At 49.6% G+C, this 22,123-nt stretch overlaps 4 protein-coding genes across 5 annotated transcripts; all 4 read right to left on the reverse strand.

Annotated features, from left to right (window-relative positions):
* Positions 1 to 770: 770 nt before the first annotated feature.
* On the reverse strand, positions 771 to 4,659 carry LOC115393152 (Bardet-Biedl syndrome 1 protein homolog). Of its 2 annotated transcripts, none has more exons than XM_030098005.1 (7): positions 4,458 to 4,659; positions 3,455 to 3,841; positions 3,065 to 3,247; positions 2,858 to 2,989; positions 2,664 to 2,770; positions 2,421 to 2,541; positions 771 to 2,234 (listed from the first exon to the last, which is right to left on the reverse strand). In XM_030098005.1, exons 2-7 carry the CDS (start codon positions 3,830 to 3,832, stop codon positions 1,401 to 1,403), a joined length of 1,755 nt encoding a protein of 584 aa, XP_029953865.1. In that variant the 5' UTR covers positions 3,833 to 3,841; positions 4,458 to 4,659; the 3' UTR covers positions 771 to 1,400. The 2 variants fall into 2 exon arrangements, with proteins under 2 accessions (XP_029953865.1, XP_029953864.1); XM_030098004.1 differs by having other exon boundaries at positions 4,452 to 4,659.
* Positions 4,660 to 4,856: 197 nt separating this feature from the next.
* Positions 4,857 to 10,192, reverse strand: LOC115393151 (nucleolar complex protein 3 homolog). Its single transcript, XM_030098003.1, has 21 exons — positions 10,054 to 10,192; positions 9,117 to 9,324; positions 8,888 to 9,011; positions 8,625 to 8,779; positions 8,465 to 8,545; positions 8,263 to 8,393; positions 8,017 to 8,178; positions 7,819 to 7,912; positions 7,546 to 7,721; positions 7,282 to 7,410; positions 7,051 to 7,176; positions 6,890 to 6,970; positions 6,701 to 6,801; positions 6,526 to 6,598; positions 6,379 to 6,442; positions 6,216 to 6,287; positions 5,945 to 6,126; positions 5,725 to 5,853; positions 5,477 to 5,574; positions 5,259 to 5,343; positions 4,857 to 5,111 (listed from the first exon to the last, which is right to left on the reverse strand). Exons 1-21 carry the CDS (start codon positions 10,060 to 10,062, stop codon positions 5,019 to 5,021), a joined length of 2,373 nt encoding a protein of 790 aa, XP_029953863.1. The 5' UTR covers positions 10,063 to 10,192; the 3' UTR covers positions 4,857 to 5,018.
* A 1,065-nt stretch (positions 10,193 to 11,257) lies between these two features.
* LOC115393705 (zinc finger protein 574-like) lies at positions 11,258 to 17,768 on the reverse strand. Its single transcript, XM_030098814.1, has 12 exons — positions 17,462 to 17,768; positions 16,786 to 16,957; positions 16,227 to 16,588; positions 15,868 to 16,018; positions 15,719 to 15,777; positions 15,549 to 15,600; positions 14,677 to 15,428; positions 13,558 to 13,788; positions 13,287 to 13,446; positions 13,152 to 13,210; positions 12,981 to 13,077; positions 11,258 to 12,544 (listed from the first exon to the last, which is right to left on the reverse strand). Exons 1-12 carry the CDS (start codon positions 17,564 to 17,566, stop codon positions 11,526 to 11,528), a joined length of 3,219 nt encoding a protein of 1,072 aa, XP_029954674.1. The 5' UTR covers positions 17,567 to 17,768; the 3' UTR covers positions 11,258 to 11,525.
* Positions 17,769 to 18,201: 433 nt separating this feature from the next.
* Positions 18,202 to 21,880, reverse strand: LOC115393275 (nucleoside diphosphate-linked moiety X motif 13-like). The gene is made up of 9 exons (XM_030098172.1): positions 21,782 to 21,880; positions 20,891 to 20,986; positions 20,580 to 20,722; positions 20,396 to 20,503; positions 20,219 to 20,325; positions 20,025 to 20,150; positions 19,781 to 19,892; positions 19,537 to 19,691; positions 18,202 to 19,424 (listed from the first exon to the last, which is right to left on the reverse strand). Exons 2-9 carry the CDS (start codon positions 20,977 to 20,979, stop codon positions 19,233 to 19,235), a joined length of 1,032 nt encoding a protein of 343 aa, XP_029954032.1. The 5' UTR covers positions 20,980 to 20,986; positions 21,782 to 21,880; the 3' UTR covers positions 18,202 to 19,232.
* Positions 21,881 to 22,123: the final 243 nt, after the last annotated feature.

Here is a 22,123-nt window from a genome sequence, read left to right on the forward strand (position 1 = left end):
AAATAAATAAATAAATAAAAATAAATCAATCTACAAAAATTGCAAAATTGCAAGCAACAGTAAAATAAGCCATCAAACAATAACATTCATCAGATGTTTTCCGATGACAGGAAGAACATCTGATTGTCGGCATGAGGGGAGGATTGTGTCCTAGGTGAAATATTTTATTTCAGAGTAAGTTTTTTTTTTTTTTAATAAGTTGATTTAAAGTGGCTCATGTGAGTGTGGTAGTGCGAAGAACCTTTGGGTTGGAGAAGCAGATTCCGCTTTGATTACACGTAAAGTTGGAGCGTTTGCAATGTTTTGGTCGGGGGGCAGAGGGACATCTGGTCCATTCATGCTTGGAAGAAGAATCCGGCCGCGGGGCACCAGAGCCACCTGTCCGAGCAGATGGCCCGCAGTGGGTCAGCCCACAGGACTCCCAGAACCAGACGGGTCCAGCCAACATTTGTATCTTTGGTTTGCGTGTATGGGTGGTAGATAAGCTGGAAAATAGGCCCTATGTCTTCAGGTTTCATCATGCTTCATACCCACGAGGCGAGGACTTCCTGCAGAATTATACCTGCTGTTTGTTGTGCACATGTACAAAACTCATTTACCTCCCATTTGTAAGTGTCAGGTAGGTTCCTAACAGTTAACACACACACACACACACAGTGTAAACCTTTTAATCTTGTTGGTTGAGCATTTAAAGTTTAATATATATATAGTGCAGGTCTTCATTTAATCACACACACCAGACAACCTTTCCTCTATAAAAGTGCCTTCAGATAACTGTATTGAATTGGAGCTATAGAAACAAAATTACGTTTTCATGGTCTGTGGCAACATTGTGTGAGCAAAAGTAAATCAGATGAATTGATTTTACTGATTTAGATTCAGTCTTGCATTAAAAGCTCTTCAGCTACACCTGTTGGTCTTCAGTGCAAAACACGAATGTATTTGACTTTAAAGCCTCTGTACAACACAAACATTTCACTCAACACCTCAGAATAAATGAAAGATTCATGTAGTTGCAATTCTATCAAGAAAAAACAGGCTTGGCTCAGCTTAATGTATCTTAAATTATCTGGTTTATTTACAACAAGCTAAAAGACAAAAACTAAAAGATCTACAAACAGAAACAGTATTTTAGAACTCAAAGTTGGAACTGCAGGCGGTTCCTTATAATAAAGTAAATGTGTTCGTAGGTCACACTGAATTAAATTAGGAAGAAACGTATATTTTTGGTCTAGACTGCTGTATGACGACCTCGAGAAGGTAAAACTGGAATACATAAAGGTAAAGTTTAAAGGAATAAAGGTAACGTTGAATAAATAAAGATAAAATCTGAATAAATAAAACTAAAGTTGAATGAATAAGGGAGATGTGACAGCAGTTCACTGTGCTGTTAACATAACTCAGTTGAGCGTCAGTCCCTCGCTGACTGGCATGTTGATGTGAGCGGTCAGCAGCGGCGAGCTCCGCCCCTCGTGGAGGACGAACACCTTGATGATGTCAGCGATGCCCTTGTCGCTGGTGCACTCCACGAAGGTCTGAATGGGGTAGATGAGTCCGGGCACCAGCAGGGGGATCCTGAGGAACGGGTTCTTGACGCGGTACAGGCTCTCGTCGTACAGGAAGCTGACGGCCAGGTTCATGACGGGCCGGCACGCCGCCGTGTTCTGGACGTTCAGGGTCAGCTTGAAGGTGGGGCCCAGCCCCTGCACCACGGCGTTCATCTTGAGCGGCTCGCTGAGGCTGGACGACACGGGCGTCAGGCTGGACTCCAGCGCCTTCACGTACGCCTTGGCGGCGGCCAGGCGCAGGCGGCTCAGGTCCATCTGGAAGGCGCGGTGCATGGCGGCGCCGCTCTCGCCGCTCACCCTCAGCGTCTGGTCCACGTACAGCTTGGTCTTCTTGGGCACGTTGAGGCGGATGCTCTGCGCCTGCGGCGGGCCGGGGGCGCCGTCCCGGTCGTCGAACACCGCCGTCCTCTTCAGGATCTTCACGATCAGGCCGCCGGCCCGGGTGGTCATGATGAGGGTTCCGTCCTCGCGGCCGTACCTGCCGAAGCAGATGCTGGTGACCACGTCCGGCGTCTTGATGGTGCTGAGCAGGTTCTTGTCCCGGTAGAGCTGCACCTCGCAGTTCGCCAGGCCGAGCAAGACCGCCTGGAAGCCGCGGGTCGGCAGGTCCATGGCCGCCATGGTGGTGATGGGAGCGGCGAGAACCGTCCTCCACAGCCTTTTCCCCTGAACACACAACCAGCACAGAGAATTCAGTTCCAAATTATCTGAGTTACTCCTGAAAATGACCTTAAACTATAAATCCACACAAACAAGAAAATATTCAGCTAAATGACCATGAAGGTTCAGGATCTTCAGTTTCTGGGAAGGCAAAGCTGAACCCCGATGACCCTTCAGCAGACTCCCTCTGACCTTCTGAGTGAAGCCCTGCAGGCTCTCGTCGGTGCAGCCCACCACCACGTTCTTCCCGACTCGCACCAGACCGACTGGATGGGACGCCAGCTCGATGCAGTACTTTGGTTTGTCAGAATCCCTGAAGAGGAGAGACGTGTCAGGTTCCAACAACTGGATCCAACGAGTGGGGAATTTTCCTCTTTAGGTCTGAAACATGGAGGATGTGACAGTAGAACCATCATCTTTCCTTTCGGATCTCACCTGCGCAGAATATAGATGTTCCCATTGCGGCACGCCACCGTGATGCGAAACTCCACGTCGAACTGACCCGTCACGTCCATGAAGGAGGGAGCGGCAGGCAGCGACATCTGAAACAGTCCTGAAGAGTCAGACGGCCCTGAGAAGGTCCTCCGAGCGGCTCACAGCGCCCCCTGCCTGTGCCGTTCTGGCCGTACCTTGGAGAGGATGATGAAGGCCTCGGGGTCGAGGACGTAGACGTCGCAGCTCTCTGTTCCGATGACCAAACAGCTGACTCCATCGTCGTCCGCTGTGCTCTTCTTCAGAGTGCTGATGCAGGTGATGACTGTCTGAAAGCAAAACACCGCCGACCAGTCAGAAGGACGGGTGGAATTCATTTCAAAATGCTTTTCGTGAGTGGATACCTGTCTCCTGATTGGCTGCTGCTTGTGCAGCTGAACATAGTCATCCATTTCGTCGGGATCCAGAGACAGGAAGCGGAGCGAGCGCATGGACAGCGGCACGTCGGCCTTCCTCCTGATGCTCTCCAGCATCTCCTTCAGGGTCAGGGGGTCGATCTGCCCCTCCCTCACCTGCTGCCACACGTCCTGGCCAATCGGAACACAGCAACACATCACAGGTGAGTCCACAGACTGACGACAGCTGAAGGACGAAATTCAAAATCAAGAAGCAGATTTTGTACAGAGGCAGGCCTGCTGCATGAGTGTTCTGATCACTTCTTTTTGTTTAGGTTGCCAAAAAAACCCAAAATAAGCCCACAGAAGCAGTAAAGGTCAGAGGGTTTCGTCACATACCTGCTCCAGCGTGTTGACCTGGAGGCTGGGCAGGGTGAACTTGAAGTACGGCCGCAGGTTCTTGTAGACGTAGATGCAGGGTCCGGAGGCCACGGCCACGGCGGGGATCCGGGGCTCGTGGAGATCCATGAAGAAGGCGACCACGCCAGAGGGCAGGTCCAGCAGCGTGCTCTCGCTGGTCAGCGAGGTGCCGCGGTACACCTTCAGCTTCATCCCCGCCGAGCCGGAGCCCAGGTCCCCCACCAGCAGGCGGCTCTCCCCGTCCCCGCTCAGCTCAGCCAGGTCCACGCAGGAGGAGAAGGTGTAGAGGCCGGCCATCGGGTCATAGTGGGCGTCCAGCCACTTCCCTCCATCGCCGCTGGAGTCCCCAGAAGACATGGCTGACACCTGGAGGTACATCAGTACAGGCCGATCTGAGCACAGGGTGCATGTTCTGCTGGTGTTTCTGCCCCACCAGGCTCAGACTTCACCTCTGACACAAAATCAAAACTCAAACGATGCCATGTTTACCTTTTTATTCCTAGAGTACTTACACGCCACCAAGAGGCCTCAAATGAGGAATGCAAGCCTACAGAATATCGGAATGTGATTTAACCCTAACCCTAATCAAGGATATATTATTTGCGCAGCGCAACCAGTCACACGCGCTCTTTGCCCAAAGCACGGGACACGGGCGAGAGTGATTTTTTTTTTCATAAAACATACACTACAGCTACAAAAACAATTAAGAATATAACAAATACACATTTTTAATTCAGAGCATATTAAAACATTTATGGGGAATTCATTTGGCTTTGGGGTTATTATTCTTGTTCTATTCGAGATCTGGTCCATTTTGTCTCGAGCGCTTACGTGTTCCTAATCCACAAATTAAACACTGCATTGTTTTGGTTTATTTTCTTTAATTGCCAATCATGTTAATAACAGTATCAACCGTGTTGTTTATATCTACAGTCAGATTTAATCGCCCCCTCCCCTCCCCTCCCCCTCTGCTCACCGTTACCAAGGAAACGGGCTCTGGGCGTCTGCCGACCGACGTTCAGCAGGTTTATCGATCTCAAAACGCCAGGAAAAGACGTGCAAAAGCGGGCATTCCAGTTCGTTTCGGGTCCGGAATGGGGTTATTTCATCAGACCTCGGAGAAAAAAACCGACGCAGGACCGCAGAGGGGTGAGAGAAGACGTGCAAATCCGCCCGTAAGAGTTCCTCTCACTCCGCTCTAATCCCTCAATCCGCTTCTTCCGTCCCCTACTGATGACGTCATTCTTTCTTCACGTGAAAAGTAGGGTTTTTTATTTTAGACAAGTTTTTGCACAAAAATGTATGATCTGCAACTTTAATGTGGCACAGAATATTTCACAATTGTATGTTTAATTTGGTGTAATTACTGCAAGTTATTTGAAGAATAGATTATGTGCAACATTTAATATTTTCGTTTCAGCTTTTCACTTGAATGCATCTTCGTCTTCTTTACACTGGAATTCACACACATACACACACAGAAATAACAAAAAGCCACCTTAGATTTTATTTCAAATATATCACAATATGAACAGTGTGTGTGTCAGAGCTGTGTTTGTGTATGTGTGTGGAGGACTCTGTCAATGTGTTTCTGCAGCTCGGCGTCCAGCAGCGAATCTCCGACCACAAAGTGATCCTGAAATACACACACACACGCACACACACACACACAAAAACAACGCAAAACATCAGCCAGATTTTCAGAAAAGAAGGAAAAAAAATTTGACAGATTAAAGAATTTGATTTTCCTCCACCATCTCTGAGGTGCGTTTGATTTGATCACCTTCTTCTTGGTGGGCGGTTTATCCACTGGTGGGTTGAAGGTCATGTCTTTCAAACTGTAGTCTCGAAACAGCTCCACAGGGGCCCTGCGCATGCACACACACACACACACACACACACACAATGTCAGCACTCTGCAGGGAGGACTTAATTATCAAAACAAATATATCGCCCTCTCCCTGACAGGCCACGCCCCCTCAGGTGAAAGGTTAGAAGTACCTGCGGCTCAGCTCCACATTCAGCGCGGCTGACCCTTCGCTGGGAGCTCCACGACTCAGGTGAGCCGCAAACAGACGCACCACTGGGTGGTAATGTCTCTGCAGACACACACACACAAACACATCAATACACACAAGAGACGTACGTCCAGATGTCAACACAGACACAGGTGCATCCATGCACATACAAAAAAAGTGTTTGAGTCCTTTCTGTATCTGAATATATAACAGTAGAGTGAGTGTGTATACCTGCAGTGTGTGTAGTTCCCACAGAGCCGTGTTCTGAGCGTTGCAGTGTTCAGGGTCGTCCAGCTCTGGCAGGTAGAAGCCGCTGCCCTGAATCTCATTGTCCAACAGGAAGTCACACTTTGGGAAGGACTGACACACACACACACACGTAAACAGTTTAACTTAAGAATATAGTCACCAATACACTCTCATAAACACACACAGACGGACACACACTCACATGCAGGGCGGCCCGCGTGGCAGCCAGGATTCCCACGCTGGCGTCGGGCAGCAGGTGCAGGCTGAGCGTGCTGAGTCGTTTGACGAACGCCATCGCCCTCTGCAGGGTCACCTGCTTCTTGCGGCGGGTCAGCATGGTGTCCAGGCACCGCAGCACGATGATGACGTCATCATTGGAGGCCCCTGAGAGACAACAGAGAGGTCAGAGTGTTAAAATAAATAAATAATAATTAAAAAAAGCAGCGAGCATGCGGCGTCCTGGAGAGGCTGACCTGCGTGGAGGCGAGGCAACATCCTGTAGAGGTGCTGGTAGAAGGTCAGAGGGTCGATGTTCAGGACGTCGCCTGGTTCGAGCACAACCCCCGCCAAAATTAAGCTCCCAACATGCCCAACTTCCACAACAAAACGTGTCGGTAAAGAGGACGGCGCTCTGACCTTGTCCCGACAGGATGGTGAACACCGTCTGGATGCAGTGCAGACTCTCCTGATTGCTCAGATCCTGCAATCAAACCAGACTTTAACGGGCCGACCAATCAACAACCAGCACGCTGCTGAGGGGGCGGGGCTGAGGGGGATACTCACTCCTGACTGGATGAGGTTTTGAAGCACATTGAGCAGATCATCGAAGAACTCCAGGTTGATGAGGTGAGCAAAACTGTGACAGAATAACCACAGCGTCATCACAGCGTGTGTGGGTGTGTGTGTGCATAGACATATTTATGTATAGTGTGTGTGTGTGTGTGTGTGTGTGTCATACTTGGCCAGCCCCTCCAGAACTGCAGGAAGTAGAGCTGATCTGTGAGCCTTCTTCAAGATGCGGAAGTACACCAGGAAGACCATGTTGAGCGTCTCTGTGTGCTGAAGAGCAGCAGGAGTTCAGTCAGCGGTGAGCGCCGGCAGGGAGGAAGGAATGCGGCAGAATCCAGGTCGAGACGGCCGAACTCACCAGTTTGAGTTTGTGCTCTTTGTTCTCTGAGGCTTCAGCTTCCAACAACTCTTTGTCCAACTTCTCCTCAGCCTTCTTCCACTGTAACACACAGAAACACACACTTTAACACACCTTCAAAGCAGAGAAAACATCTTCAAAAGGCACGTGTGTGTGTGTACCTTTCTCTGCATCCTCGACAGGTTCTTCTTCTTCTCCTGATAGTTCATGAACTTCTTCGTTGGTTTTGTAGCTTCGATGTCTTTCTTCACTTCTCTGATCCTCAGACTGAGCAGCGTCTGCAGCACCTGTCGGGCGGAGACACATCACGCTAACGCGCCGCCACGCCACTCTGGGTGCGTTTGATTCACCGCGTCAGGCCAGAAACTGTGCGGGTGCGTTTGATCTGTCACCTCGGGCCGGACGCTGTAGCTGAGGCTCTTGACGAGGCCGGAGATCACCCGGACGGTGGCCAGGGAGGCGGCGCCCAGCTTGTCCTGCACGAAGAGTTTCCTGAAGGCGTCACAACACATGTCGGACACCTGAAACACAGAGACACCTGAACGCATCACCGCCATGTTGGGAACCAGCTCCCAAAAACTTAAAGATGCCCATAAAAACACGACACTTTGTGTGAATTCCAAGAGGCGGCGAGGGGGGGGGCAGCCGTGCCTCACCTGCCTGTCGGCGTCGTTCATGAGGGGCACGAGCAGCACGATGATGTTGTTGTGGAAGTTGAAGTGCGGCAGCGCCAGCAGCAGCTCGGTGAGGCAGCGCACGGCGACCGCCGCCAGACCGCCGTACGACTGCAGGTTGACCGCCTGACGCCGCTTCTTCTTCTGCTGCTTCCAGTCTGGAGACGCCAGGGGGCAGAGGGAGGGGGTCACGGTGTGTTTCAGAATGTGTGTGTGTGTGTCTGAGTGTGTGTGTGTGTCTGAGTGTGTGTGTACCTTTGATGATCTGTTCGAGGTCTTCCAGGTAAAACTTGTACTGACTCACTAAAATTTCCTCGAACTCTCTGAGCTGCTGAGTTTCCTTTTTCACCTGAAATACAATTTGTGTACAAAACGTCAGACTGCAGCTGGACGGAGACATGAGCTGTGCCAGACGAACACAGATGGACAGGACGACAGACGGCGTCTCGGTACCTTGGTGGTCTTCTCGTCCTCCGTCAGCGGGCGGATCCTGTAGGTCGGCGCCACGTCTTTGAAGATCTCCATCAGAGAGACCATCACCAGCTTGCGGACGGTCACCGCCACGCTGGGGTCGGCCTCCATCAGCATCCCGCGCAGCTCCTTCACCCGCTTCACCTGCAGCGCCACGTCACGTCACGTCACGTTACCACGGCGACCTCTAAACTCGGGGCGTCTGACGGCGGCGAGCGAGGCTCTTACGTTACTGATGGGGTCGGAGATGACGGCTGATCCCAGAGCAGCGATGCGCAGCTTCTTCTCCTGGATCTTCTGAGCCCTGCGCTGCTCCCTCTCCTCTGCTGTCAGCCCCTCCATGCTCTCTGCTGCCCCCTCTGGCCAGGAGGACACGTTACAGCCACGTGACACGCCCACTTCGCTCACACAAATCGGGAATGTTTCTTACCGTTTTCCAGCTGGTCCTCCTGCTCTGCAGCATCTTCGTCGTCCTCCTCCTCTTCCTCCTCCTCCTCTTTCTGTGACACAGCTGGCAGAACAGAGAGGAGATGTGACGAGCAGCACAGTCACCGCAAGACAGTTTGATGCTGTTGCGTTCGGTGACTCACGCTTCTGGATGCTCTGAGGGATCAGCCCCGTCTTGTCTTTGATGGGCAGCAGGTGAATCACCTCCTTCTGCTCGATCCTCGCCATCTTCCGGGGAAGCTTCTCGTAGTCCTTTGTCACCTCCGACCCGCGCTTCTTTCCGCTGTGGACCGGCGCACTGAGCAACAACAAACAAACAAACAAACAAACAAACAAGCAAACAAGCGCACCTCAGTGAGTCGAACGCGCCTGAACGAGATGCGTGTGTTTGTGGATGCAGCGTTACCATGACGACAGGTCTCTGGTGATGAAGGAGGCTCGTTGAGCCATGGAGCTCATCAGCTGCAGGTCGTCGTCCTCCAACATGTCCGTGGGCAACGACTCCAAGAAATCCTCTTCCTCCTCCTCGTCTGTGAGGCACAGAAAGACGATTTACTTTACTCCGTCCACGGATCAGAAGACTTAAGACCAGAAACCCTCAAAGATCAGAGACACGAAAGTGTCCTTCCTCTCACCGGGCCGGGGGCAGTATGTCTCCAGCGGGCGTGGAGGCAAGGCGGCGACGGCGCCCTTGACGGCCTGCCGCAGCCTCTTCTGCTCTTTGCGCTGCTTCTTGGCCGAGACGTTCTGCTTCAGCTGGCGGTTCTTCAGCTTGTTCTCCAGCTTCACGCCGCTCGTCTTCAGCAGACGGCGAAACGTCGGGCGCCGCTTCTTCGATCGCGGCTGCAGACGAAGACAAACACACGATTACCTCCATGTCTAAAGGTGCTGAGAGATTAAGTTTTATGCTGTGTTCAGGTAAACTGGGAATTTTCCAACATCAGTGGGAATTCCCTCAGTCTCTAAATTCAAACATGATGCTGTGAACCCAACTGCTAAAATATCAAGTTCAAAAACTTTTGAGCTTTGTTATCTGATCATCAGTTTTCAGCAACAAACAGCTGGTGTTAAAGGAGTCTGTCTCCATGAAAACCAACAGAAAATAAAACTTAAAGGGAATATAAAACAGGAAACTAAACTGCTTAATGAATCAGTGTTTTAATCATGTGAAACTCTAAGATGCTGTGTGACACTACTTCAATAAATATTTAGTCAGTTCGAGTGCAGGTCTGGAATCAGGAGTCTAGATGTAGTTCGAAGATTGTTGCTTTAAAGAGTCCACATCTGGTTTAGTCTGGTCTGGAGGGTCTGGGTCTGGTTCAAAGAGCCTGACAAAGAGAGTCTCTGGATCTGGTAGATTCTGGTTTAGAGAGTCCAGGTCTGGTTCTAAAGGTTTTCTTCCTCAGAGAGTTGAAGATAAACATAAAAATCTGGAATGGGTTTTTATCTGAATTATAGATTTGTTATTTGTGTTTCAGGTTTGTACAGATGTGGACTTTTAAAAGACTCCGGTACTGAACCGGTACTAGAGTTTTAACAGTTTCCAGACGCCGGTTGAAGGGCGACACTCACCGGACCCATGGCGGCGGCTCTCCGGGGCTCTCTGCTCACTCAGGCCGGACAGCAGCAGCTCCTCGCGGCTGCAGCAGGTTCAAGGAGTCGGTGTGTTTCTGGAGCTGGTTCGGATCCCGCACGCGTGCTGAACGGGGACCCGGAAACAGTGAACGCAGCTGCCGCGGTTATGAGCAGAGCGCCCCCAGCGGCCGGAGGACTAATTACATCAATCCTCAAAATAAAAGTTTATCATATTTTACGCACCTAAAAAACCCTAAAAAATGTAAATGTGTCATGTTAAGACCCAGAGAACCAAAGTTTGTATACTTGGGGGCATAAACCTGGAGAAGTAATTGAAAATAAAGAAAACTACTTATTAAAATACTGAAATTAGTATTTCAGTATTAGTATCAGTAGTTTCAGTAGTATTTCAGTAGTTCTCAAATCCCAGTCTCAACAGACCTAAAAAAAAACCAAAAAAAAAAAACCATGTACACATATGAAAATGGCAAAATAAAAAACCATGTAATCCCCTGGCCTAGATATCTATATGACAATAACATTTAGCCTTATAACAAATGATTTATTATTTCCCGATTATGGATTGAAAGAATTCGTGCATTTACATGGGACTTTTTTTCCTGTATAAATTTGAATAAAGCCTAATTCTGCTCTAAAATGACCATGTAAATTATTAAAAAAACTTTGTCCAGAATTAAGTTTGAATCTGAATAGACCAGGCCGCTTTATTCTCCTTTGGAAGCAGAATTATATGTAAATTAGGCAATTTCAATCTGCGCATACTCCTCCATGATGACCCGATGTTCCAAGATAGCGGCCCACGTCCCGCCTCATACGGGGACAATTTATTTAAGTGGCGTTTTAGAGGAGTTGGACATAACGAAATGAGTGGATCAACAGGCGCTAAACAACGCAGACACTTTCAAAGCTGCAACGTCAAAGTAATGGAGAAAGATAGATTAGAGTTGTAAGTACGTCACACCCGCCCCATGTCCCATCAGAACGCTTTGCAGACCCTGGCGTGACAGAGGATTTAATCCTTCGTGTTTCTCATGTAAACATGAAGACAATGGAAAAAAAAAAAGTCTGAATGACTTTATTCAGAATAAACCAATTCTGAATTAAAAACACCCATGTAACCACGCTCAACGAGGAAGTTTCTTTTGAGTTTAAAAGCTCTACAAATGCACAATTTCTTAAATTAGAGTGGACTCAACAGGCTTGCTTCTCGTTTTCCACATTTTATTTTTCCAAACATGAAAAATATTCTCTATAAAACTGAGCAACTTATCTTTATACACATTTACAGAATTCACAGTTAACACAAAGTCACAATCTTAACCAATCAGAGTGCAGCAGGTCAGTGGGCGGGGCTACACTCTAAAGCTCCAATTGTTTTCGGTTCAATACTAGTAAAAAAACATCCTTTTAGTGACATTCCAGTTGTTTTCCGGGAAGTGGGCGGGGCCTCATGCGTAGCCGCACTTGTGCAGCTTGAGGTTGCGCTGGTCTGAGTATCTTTTGCCGCACTTGTCGCAGATGAACTGCTTCCCGCCGGCGTGCACGTGCCTCTTGTGTGTGCTGAGGTGGCTGCCCTGGCTGAACGTGCGGCCGCACACGTCGCAGGCGTACGGCTTCTCGCCGGTGTGCACGCGCATGTGCAGCTTCAGGCTGTTGGAGTTGTTGAACCGCTTGTCGCAGGAGTCGCACTCGAAGGGCTTCTCGCTGGAGTGCGTGCGCCCGTGGGAGATCAGGCTGCTCTGCTGGCTGAAGGACTTGCCGCACTCGGCGCACCGGAAGGGCCGCTCGCCGGTGTGGATCCGCCGGTGGATCTTCAGGTTCACCGCCTGGCCGAAGCTCTTCCCGCACAGCTCGCAGGTGAAGGGCCGCGCGCCGCTGTGGACGCGCTGGTGGTTCTTCAGGTTGACGGCGTAGCGGAAGGTTTTGGGGCACTGGTCACACTTGAAGGGCCGCTGGCCGGTGTGGATGAGCTGGTGCGTCTTCAGCGTGACGGCGCGCGTGAAGCCCTTCCCGCACACGTTGCACATGAAGATCTTCCTGCCGGTGTGCGTGTGCGCGTGGCGCTGCAGGTTCTGCAGGAGGCTGAAGCGGCGGCCACAGACGTCGCAGCCGTACGGCTTCTCCCCGCTGTGCACCATCGCGTGCGTCTTCAGCTGCGCCTGCTTGAAGAAGCGCTTGCCGCAGTCCGGGCACTCGAACGGGCGCTCGCCGCTGTGCGTGCGCATGTGGCTCTGCATGGTCTGCCGCTGGCGGAAGGCCTGGCCGCAGACGGGGCAGGAAAACGGCCTCTCGCCCGTGTGGATCATGTAGTGCGACTTGAGGTTGCTCTGAGACGTGAAGGTTTTACCGCAGACCGAACAGGACAACAGCTTCCAGGAGCCGCCCTGCAGCTTCGAGTCCAACTCTGAGGAAACCTTCGGCGGCGGTGGCTGCTGGTCGGATGGCTGAGCCGCTTCCAGCCGAGCGCCTGAAAGAGAACACAGGAACAAGGTCACACTTGAGTTGAAAACCCTGAATACAAAGATCAGAGATTCAAATCAACAGTCAGAATATCCAGTATCAGAGCTATAAAGAAAAGATATATAAGAGCAGATAAAGAGGCGATCTGGTGGAGGTGGTCAGTAGACTGAATGGCGTTACATTGACCCTGACTTATTGTAATTAGTTTGTTAGAAAATTAACAGCCAACCCATGGGGGTGGGGGTCAAGGGTCTTTCTCAGGGACACATGGTTGTGTCCTGTCAACTGCTGGGATCAAACCTGCAAATTCCCAATCCTAAGCCCACCTCTCTAGCCTGAGGCCACCACGGTCTGTTGTCCAAGCATTGCTGCACCAGAAATATCAACATCCACCTCTAAAACTTGAAAAAAAAAAACCCCAGACAGACACGTTCAGAACTCACGCTCAGCAATGGCTCCCAGATTGATGTTTCCATGTTCGTCCTTGACGGTGACCGCCAGCACAAACGGTGCCTCAGCTCCCTCTTCCTCTAACTTAGTCTGCAGTGACACGAGGCGCCCGGAGGTCAGCGAAGGCACCACAGATACACAGGTGAGTCTGGGAGAAGTCTTACCCGAGAAAGTGAGTCTGTGTCTGTATTCTCAGCTCGGACACCATACGAGTGCTCAAGATCTGCAGACAAATACAAAGCAGTCTTTATACAACATGATCAAGAGATCCAGAGAGGCAGCGGCGGGGAAATACGTACCAACCCGTGTGTTGTTGAGGATGTTGAGGACGCTGGTCTGTGGTTGCTTCACACTCCGGGGAGCCTCACAGAGCAGCAGCGGCTGAACCTCGTCCACAATATTCAGGATCTTCCCCAGAGCCTCGTTTCCAAGAATCTCCATGACAGAGGCGAACAGCACCTGAACGCACCATCAGAGGTCAAAGATTACCGTCTCATCTTCCGTGACATTATATGTAGACATGGGACACTTCGAAATTCTCTGCCCCCGGGTCTGCTTCCCGTTACTTACCGTCGTCTCCTGCGGCTCCCTCCCCGGGCTGCCGCCTCCTCCTCCGTCCTCCAGCAGCTTCTGCAGCTCCGCCACCGCGGCGTGGACCAGAGACTCCATGACGGCGGCCAGCTGCGTGTGCAGCAGCCCGGCGGAGGCGCTCATCCCGCGGCGAAGGGCTGCCACGGCTCCACGGAGCGCCAGCAAGGACCAGCAACAAGAAAAACAACAACACTCCACACCGGGACGCCGCTGAACGGTGACCCGGAAACAGCGGACGCAGCTGCCGCTGTGGTGAGCACAGCGCCCCCCGCGGCCGGAGGACGAACTACTTATTGTAGAATAATAGTCATACAATTTTATTTGTTCAACATATATTTTAAATCTTGGCTATTATACGGTTTTCAAAAACATAACTTTGTCCGAGACTAAATTAAAAAGTATGCAATCCCCTTAGATAGCTAAAGGTTAATAAAAAGCAATTTGTTTATTCTTCTTATGCTCTGTATTCACAGTACATTCCAATGCTGACTGAAAGACAGTGAGCAAGTTTGTTCTTTTGAGTTTTAATGATCTACAAATGTGCCATTTCTTCAGATTCGAGTGAACTCAACTGCAGTGTGTAATTTTTTATTTTTATTTATTTTTTTTTACATTTAATTTCCAAAACATTTAAAATATTGTTTGATAATTCTGCGACCCTGAGAAGGACAAGCGGCATAGAAAATGGATGGATGGAAATTCAACAAGTTAACTTAATATACATCTAAAAGGAAAGTTAACAGTTAAAGTCACAACCTTAACTAATCAGAAGGCAGCAAGTCAGTGGGCAGGGCCAAATAGTGCAGGTGCTCATCAGCTGGGGGGTTGTGGAGTACAAGTTCCACCCAGTATGACTGAGCTCTGATTGGGTGAAAAGATCCAACACCTTGAGTCAAACACTATCTAACAAACGAAATCATTCTTTTAATCACATTCCGTTTGTTTTCCAGGAAGTGGGCGGAGCCTCGCTGTGGATCACACGTAGCCGCACTTGTGCAGCTTTGTGTTGGTCCGAGCATCTCTTGTCGCATTTGTCACCGATGAACTGTTTACCACCTGAAACCGCTTGTCTCTGTTTCAGTGCACAGTCGCTCAAACCAGAGCCGCACAGCTTCCGTCTGGGTTGAGGCGCATGTGCAGCTTCAGTCTGTTGGGGTTGTTGAACTCCCTGTTGCAGGAGTTGCACTTTAAGGGCGTCTCGCTGGAGTGTGTGTAACCGTGATTGACCAGGCTGCGCCGCCGGCTGAAGGTCTTGCCGCACTCGTCGCACTGGAAGGGCCGCTCGCCGGTGTGGACGAGCTGGTGGCTCTTCAGCTTGGTGGCGTAGCGGAAGGCTTTGGGGCACTGGTCGCACTGGAAGGGCCGCAGGCCGGTGTGGATGAACTGGTGAATCTTCAGCGTGCTGGCGCGCGTGAAGCTCTTCCCGCACTCGTCGCACGGAAAGTCCCTCCTGCCGGTGTGAGTTTCGGCGTGGCGCTGCAGACCCTGCTGCACGCTGAAGCAGCGGCCGCACACGTCGCAGCGGTACGGCTTCTCCCCGGTGTGCACCATCCAGTGCGTCTTCAGATGCGCCTGCTTGACGAAGCGCTTGCCGCACTCCGGGCACTGAAACCGGCGCTCGCCGCAGTGCGTGTGTATGTGGACCTGCATGGTCTGCCGCTGGCGGAAGGCCTGGCTGCAGATGGGGCAGGAAAACGGCCGCTCGCCCGTGTGGACCGTGTGGTGCGAGTTCAGCTTGCTCTGACACGTGAAGGATTTACCGCAGACCGAACACTCCGACAGCTTCCAGGGGTCGCCACGCAGCTTCGAGTCCGACGCCGCTGAAACCTTCGATGGCGGCTGAGCGCCTCCTGAAAGAGAACCAAGTCACTCTGGAGCCTGACCGTCAAACACTGAGTAATAGAGACGGAAATAGATCCAGTGTCAGAGTCTGGAGAGGACAGACTCATGTGGTGCGTTCAGGGACTCACGCTCAGCGATTGCTCCCAGGTTGATTTCTCCATGTTGGTCATTGACTTGTATCTGCAGTTACACAAGGCACGCAGAGGTCAGTGAACGCACTACAGATACACAGGTGAGTAGCGATGAGGCCTCATGAACCACTGCCTTTATTTTCTGAAGCCAAGTAGCGAGGTCTTACCGGAGACGGTGAGTCTGCGTCTATATCCTCATCTGGAACGCCGTATGAGTGCTCAAGATCTGCAGAAAACAACAATAACAAAAAAAACACCTCTTTATAAAACATCGAGAGGTGACAGGTCTGAGTGGCGGTGGCAGCGCCACACACACCGCTTTGTGTGTTGTTGAGGACGCTGGTCTGTTTACGCTTCACAGTCCGAGGAGCTTCACACTGCAGCAGCGGCTGAACCTCGTCCATGATGTTCAGGATCTTCCCCAGAGCCTTGTTTCCAAGAATCTCCATGACAGAGGCGAACAGCACCTGAACGCACCATCACAGGTCAAAGATTACCGTCTCATCTTCCGTGACATTGACCACTTTGTTCTCACAGTAGCTTCCTTCAAATGACAACGCAAAACATTACACCGAGCTGTTCACAGCTATTCTACAGATAGATGGAGCAGAACAGGTTTGGCTGTTTCTGATTAAAAAAAAAAAAAAAAAAACATACTGCTTTTCCGTGACTCACCACTGTCTCCTGGCTCTCCTGCGACTCCCTCCCCGGGCCGCCGCCTCCTCCGTCCTCCAGCAGCCTCTGCAGCTCGGCCACCGCAGCCTGGACCAGAGACTCCACGACGACGGCCAGCTGCGTGTGCAGCGGCGCGGCGGAGGCGGCGGTCCTCCTCCGCCCTGAGACGGCAGCGGGGTCTGATGTTGGGGTGACGGCGGGGGCTGGAGTTGGGCTGGAGGGATCTGGTGTCAGGTGCTTCTTTTTGCACAAAGACAAGTGTTTTATGAAGTCTGATTTGCGTGCTAACGTCGACTGGCAGTAGACACAGTGGTAATGCCATTTCGGTCGACAACTTAATCCACATCTGTGAATCGTATATCCTAAAATACAGGAACACAGAAATGTATCATTATTTTAGGGTCAATATTGTTATTTACTAAAAAATCTGAATCAAGCATCTGGACAAGAGAAACACATCAAACAGGAACAAATTCTGATTCTTAACTCAAATAGTATTAATCACACACATTTTATTAAGATCATTTAAATTTCTTGGGAAAATGTTCACAAACTTTACCTTCATGGAGAACTGCCCTTTTAAAATGGCTGTTTAAATGAGTTCTGACTTTGCTCATCTTATGTGGCTGGAACATGGCTGTGGAGCAGAAGGGGCAGTGGTAGCTGCTGCAGCAGGTGGTGCACCTGATCAGTTCAGGGAGGGATCGCCCTCGCTGAACTGTGATGTGCATCTTCAAATGAAGAGAGAAAAGGAAAATTTTCAGATCATTTCTACTGATATGGATCAACATAAATCCCAGAACTGGAGCAACACATTTTACATTTTCTGTCCTGGATCTAATCATTGTAATAAAATCTGACTACAACCTTAAACAAATTAGTAAAAGTTGCTCAGGCTGTTTTTCAGCAGCTGTGACAATATATATTATATTGGTTTGTCCTATTCTTTGCTCTCTTTCCATTCCCTTTCCACAGTCACCTATGCTTGCTCATGTGGATCTGTTGGGTTTTCTCTGTAGAAGCAGCCTGGAAATGACTAGACTATGTTGTATTTGACGATATATAAATAAAACTGAACTGGAATGAATAGAACAGTGGCCTTTTCTACCGCTTTGTGACAAACTCAAAAACAGTTTGTTTCTTAGTTCAGCAGGTTCAGAACAGATTGCTGCGCAAATATGAGCCAAGTCGTTTTTATGTTAAATTAATAACTACAAATCTCAGTCAGCACTCACGTCGCGGTCGTCCAGCGTGAGAAAAGCTCCCACTTCGTTTGGCATCAACTTGGCAGGAACAACCAGCAGCGGGACCCGAGGAGGAGCAGGCGGCGCTGCAGACATACTTCCCGGGACCGGAATCAAAGCAGGACGCTCCCTGGAGGAGCTTCTTAAATTCTAAACTTACTTTGCGTCAAATCATTTCACCAGATTGCGCACGTTAGTGGTCGTCGTTTACATTAGGTGGCGCTGTCGCAAAAAAAAGTGGTCTAAACGCGCGGCTTTGGTTAGTTCAGTTAGAAGAAGAGTGGAGCCTTGTGGATGCAGCCGCTGGTTCTGCAGACCTGCAGACGGCCGCCGGACCGCTGAGAGCACGAGCTGAACAGCAACACTCCACACACTGCGGAACTGGAGTGTCCCCTGCTCTCTGCTCCGGGTGGAAACACATCCTGCCACACAGGAACCGGCTCATTAAGAAAAAAAAAAATTCAGTGTTTGCAGAGAGGAACAGCGTCGGAAACAGTGAATCGAGTTTGCAGGTTATTGTTGACATCAATCACATTACAATGATAAAGCCTCTGCTTTACAAAAACAGGGATTTCCCTAGTCAGTTTATTATCTCTGTCCAATGATTGGACAAAGTCCCTCCTCATCTTAAAGAAACAAATGAAACACTGCAGATCACATCAGCATCACACCTTTATCAAACAGGATTTTTTATTGTGATTTACTGTCTCACAATACTTTTGTCACATCATTATTCAAATGAAAGAGTAAAATAGATTCTCTTTTTCACATTTTTCTTTCAGAAAAAAGTATAAGAAATAAGTTTAAAAATGAAAACCTGTCCTGTACCACTGTTATGTTAGTGTGTTGTTTGTCTCTGTTAATGTGACTGTGGAGCAGTCTGGAGCACTTTCGCCTCATAGCAAGAAGGTCAAGGGTTCAAATGCAAGCCAGACCTTTCTGTGCAGAGTTCACACGTTCTCCCAGTGCCATAAAAACATGGTACTAACTAATAAATACTAAAACAGAAACCTGCTCTCTGCAGGGTAAAGCATGTTGTTTGTCCTTGTCTGAGCAGTGCTCCTCCAGTTGACATTCATCAGCTCCAAGAGGAAAAAAGCAAACTGAATCACTCTGTCTAGATTCTCTACTACACTAACATTAAGGCTCAACATTTCATCTTCTCAATCAATCACGTCAATGAAATTCATATTACAGAAATTAAATGTAATTTAGGCCACGAGAAACCTATATTGTTGTGTTTTCTTCGTTGTTGGTTGGTGACTGGTTTGTGTAGACGTGCTGTGTGTTGATGTGATTACATGTTGTGATCTTGTGCTGTTAAGTGTTACGTGTCAGTGTTGTGTGTATTTTATGATTAGGCGTGTGTCTTGATTCAGTATAGTTTTGTTTGCACTCTAGTGCTTTGCTGTTGCGCTGTGATTGTATCTTGTATTAGTATGTTCATGCAGTGTTGCTAGTGTGTGTCCTTGTGATAGTTCACAAAGTTTACATGGAGTTGTGTTTGTATGTTCTTTGGGTTGTGTGTGTGTGTTGTGATTGCGAGTTGAAGTATCTGGTATGTTTTTGTATTGATGAGAATGTTTTGTTATGTCCTTCCCAGTTTCAGGTCTGGGCCATGGCTCTGATCCTGGTTCTGGGTCATGATCTGATCCTGGTTCTGGGTCATGGATCTGATCCTGGTTCTGGGTCATGATCTGATCCTGGTTCTAGGTCACGGATCTGATCCTGGTTCTGGGTCAGTCTATGAGGTCTGTGCAGATCAGCTCTGGACGCGGCCCTGCTGACGCTCCACCCACTCGGTGATGAGGCGGTGGGCCAGGGCGTGTTTGGGGGGCAGCCAGGTGACGGGCGGGTCGCCCCTCCTGGGCGGAGTCTTCACCTGCAGGGCACGGGTGATCTCCTCCAGGGTGAACCAGCGCGCGTCCTCCAGCTCAGAGTGGTCCACGTCCAGCTGAAACACCAGCAGGTCATCAGGTCCAGCAGGTGAACAGATCCAACACGCCATTTGAATAACTCTTTAAAAAGTCTTAAACTGACAGTTCTTGACAGTTCTGTCTGCTCACCTGGGTGTGGGCGGGGCTAACGGAGGCGTGGCAGCCTATCATGAATGAGCTGTGAGGAAAGGGCCAGTGCTGCGAGGAGATGTAGGAGATGCTCTGCACCTCCAGGCCCACCTCCTCCGCCACCTCCCGGCGTAACGTCTCCTCCATGGTCTCCCCTGCAACAACACACACAGCTCACAGTCAGCCTGATTCACACACACAAACACACAGGAGTGTGAGCAGGTGATGGTCGGCGAAGACGAACCCATGTCGCAGAATCCTGCCAAAGCACTGTACATCCCCCGAGGGAAGGAGGACTGTCGGCCCAACAGACACCGTTCCCCATCAGACACCAGGACGATCGAGACAGGAGACATCTGTGGACAAACCAGGAATACTCCAATGAAACTTCTCAGAAATCCCTGTGGGATTTCTGAGAAGTTTCATTGGAGTATTCCTGGTTTCTAGACCATCGCCGCAGTCTTCCTGTTGGAGACTGGCTCTGGTACCTTGGGGTAGTAGATGGTGGAGCTGTTGCTGCACGCCCTGTGGCTGCCGGACCGGTTCCGGTGGGTCGGCTGACCCGTTTCGCTGCAGAACCTGTTGATCTGATGCCAGCGGATCAGAGCCTGGCCCTGAAATCAGAACACAGATCAGAGGTCAAACCTTCAGACCTCATCAGGGTCCGCCTTCGGTTGCTCACCTTGGCCACCAGAGGCGCTGCAGTTCCGTCGAGAAGAAAGAAAGATTTCCTCAGATCCATGAAGACTCCTCTACACTCTGCTTCTACTGCCGCCTGGTCCAGTTCCCCTGAACACAGACCAGAACATCAGAGTTCAGCAGGAACCTTCAGGAGTTGCACTCCCAAACTTGTTCTTACCGACATCCAGGCAGAACTGAGCCTGGTTGTGTTCAGAGCAGCCGATCAGAACAGAGTCGTCCAGGAGGGACTGGTCCGCCCCGAGTCTCTGCAGGGCCGACTGCACATCTGGAAGGTGAAACACGACAACGTGAGGGTCTGCCTGACCCGGTTCAGACCTCTACCGAGGTCCTCGTCACCCTACCTGAGCATGTGAGCGCGGCAGGTCTGAAGGTTGCTTTGCCCGTTTGCTGCAGCAGAGGAGAAAGACGGTGAAACAGAAAGACGCAGCCTTTCTGCAGCGCTGCGGCGCACGCCTCGTCGTCCTCCTTCAACCGGTTCAGGTGCCTGAGAGGGGGAATTCATTATTCAACCAACCAAACGAACACACCAATCATCACATGATCAACCCAGGAATCGGTCAGTTTAGCCATTCAATAAACAAAATAGTAAACGTTCAAGCAATCAGACATTTTTCAACCAACCAAGAAGCTCATCAGATCACAGCCGCTGTACCTCATTCTGGACACGTATTCTGAGGAGTAGCCACGGCGGACTGCTGGATGTTTAGCGGTTGAGAGGAGGAGCCAGACGGGCCTGAACATGATGAACCTGCAGACACAGAGCAGGGCATAGCAGCACACGGAAAACTAGTTTTTTGCAAAAAAAAAAAAAAAAAAAAGTGAAACAGAGTATGTTTTGAAATTAGCATGAAGCACTGAATGGGTCAGGTCAGCTGTCATAAACAGCACAAGAGAAACAAAACACCCACAACAATATGAGAACAAAAACATAGCACGGAAAAAAAAACCCACACACAAAAACAATAAATCAGTATAATAACAAAAAATAATATCAGACAACCACAAAAACACACAACAAATCACAACCAGACAATGTGTCAGAACAAACACATGTAACAACCACACACCATGTTACAACCACACAACACCCAAGAGTGATGTGATCTAACCTTAACCCAGCATTTTGAATCAACTGAGGACTTTTTAAGCAGTTATTCAGACACACTGACGATACAGATTTACAATAGTCTACACGAAACAGAAGCATGAATTCAGTGATTAAATTTCTCAAAGCAGTCCTGTTTAATGTGGGAGCTGAAGGATCAGTCCTGCTCCAAAGCGCCTACCAGGTTTCTCACAGTGATATCATCCACAGTTACTATATGTTTAGATCATCTGTGTCTGGTTTGTGCAAAATATAACTTCTGTTTTATCTCAGCTCGTCCAGTCTTGAAAACTTCTGACTAGTTTCATAACATCATAACAACACTGGTGTCACAAACATCAGTCGATCAATCAAACTGAAACCTTCTTGCTCCTGCAGGATGAAGAACTTCATGAGATCAGACAAAAAACTTTTCACAAATGAACCAGTTGGACAAACCTTTAAAAACAAAAGGTCACGTGACGCTACACGTGCTTCCGGCCGTGTTCAGGCGTGGATCCAATCCAGTCAGGAGCAGCTTCTCTCACAGAAGGGAGCGCCGTTTGATCCGGAGTGGATCTCAGCTCATTCAGGAGGTTTTAAGTAACAGCTCCACGCGACCTCCTCCTGCTGCTGCTCCTTCTTCTGCTGTTACAGTGGCAGAGCGGTACAGCGCGGCTCGTTACTGCCACCTACAGGAGTCAAAGTGTGTTTCAGGGGGAAAAAGCGTTCATATGCTTCTTTTCAGCGGATTAAAGTCAAATTTAATCATAAGCAAAACAAGAAATACAACGTACCATT

Source organism: Salarias fasciatus, chromosome 8 (genome assembly GCF_902148845.1).
Source record: "Salarias fasciatus chromosome 8, fSalaFa1.1, whole genome shotgun sequence".
Taxonomy (NCBI): Eukaryota; Metazoa; Chordata; class Actinopteri; order Blenniiformes; family Blenniidae; genus Salarias; species Salarias fasciatus.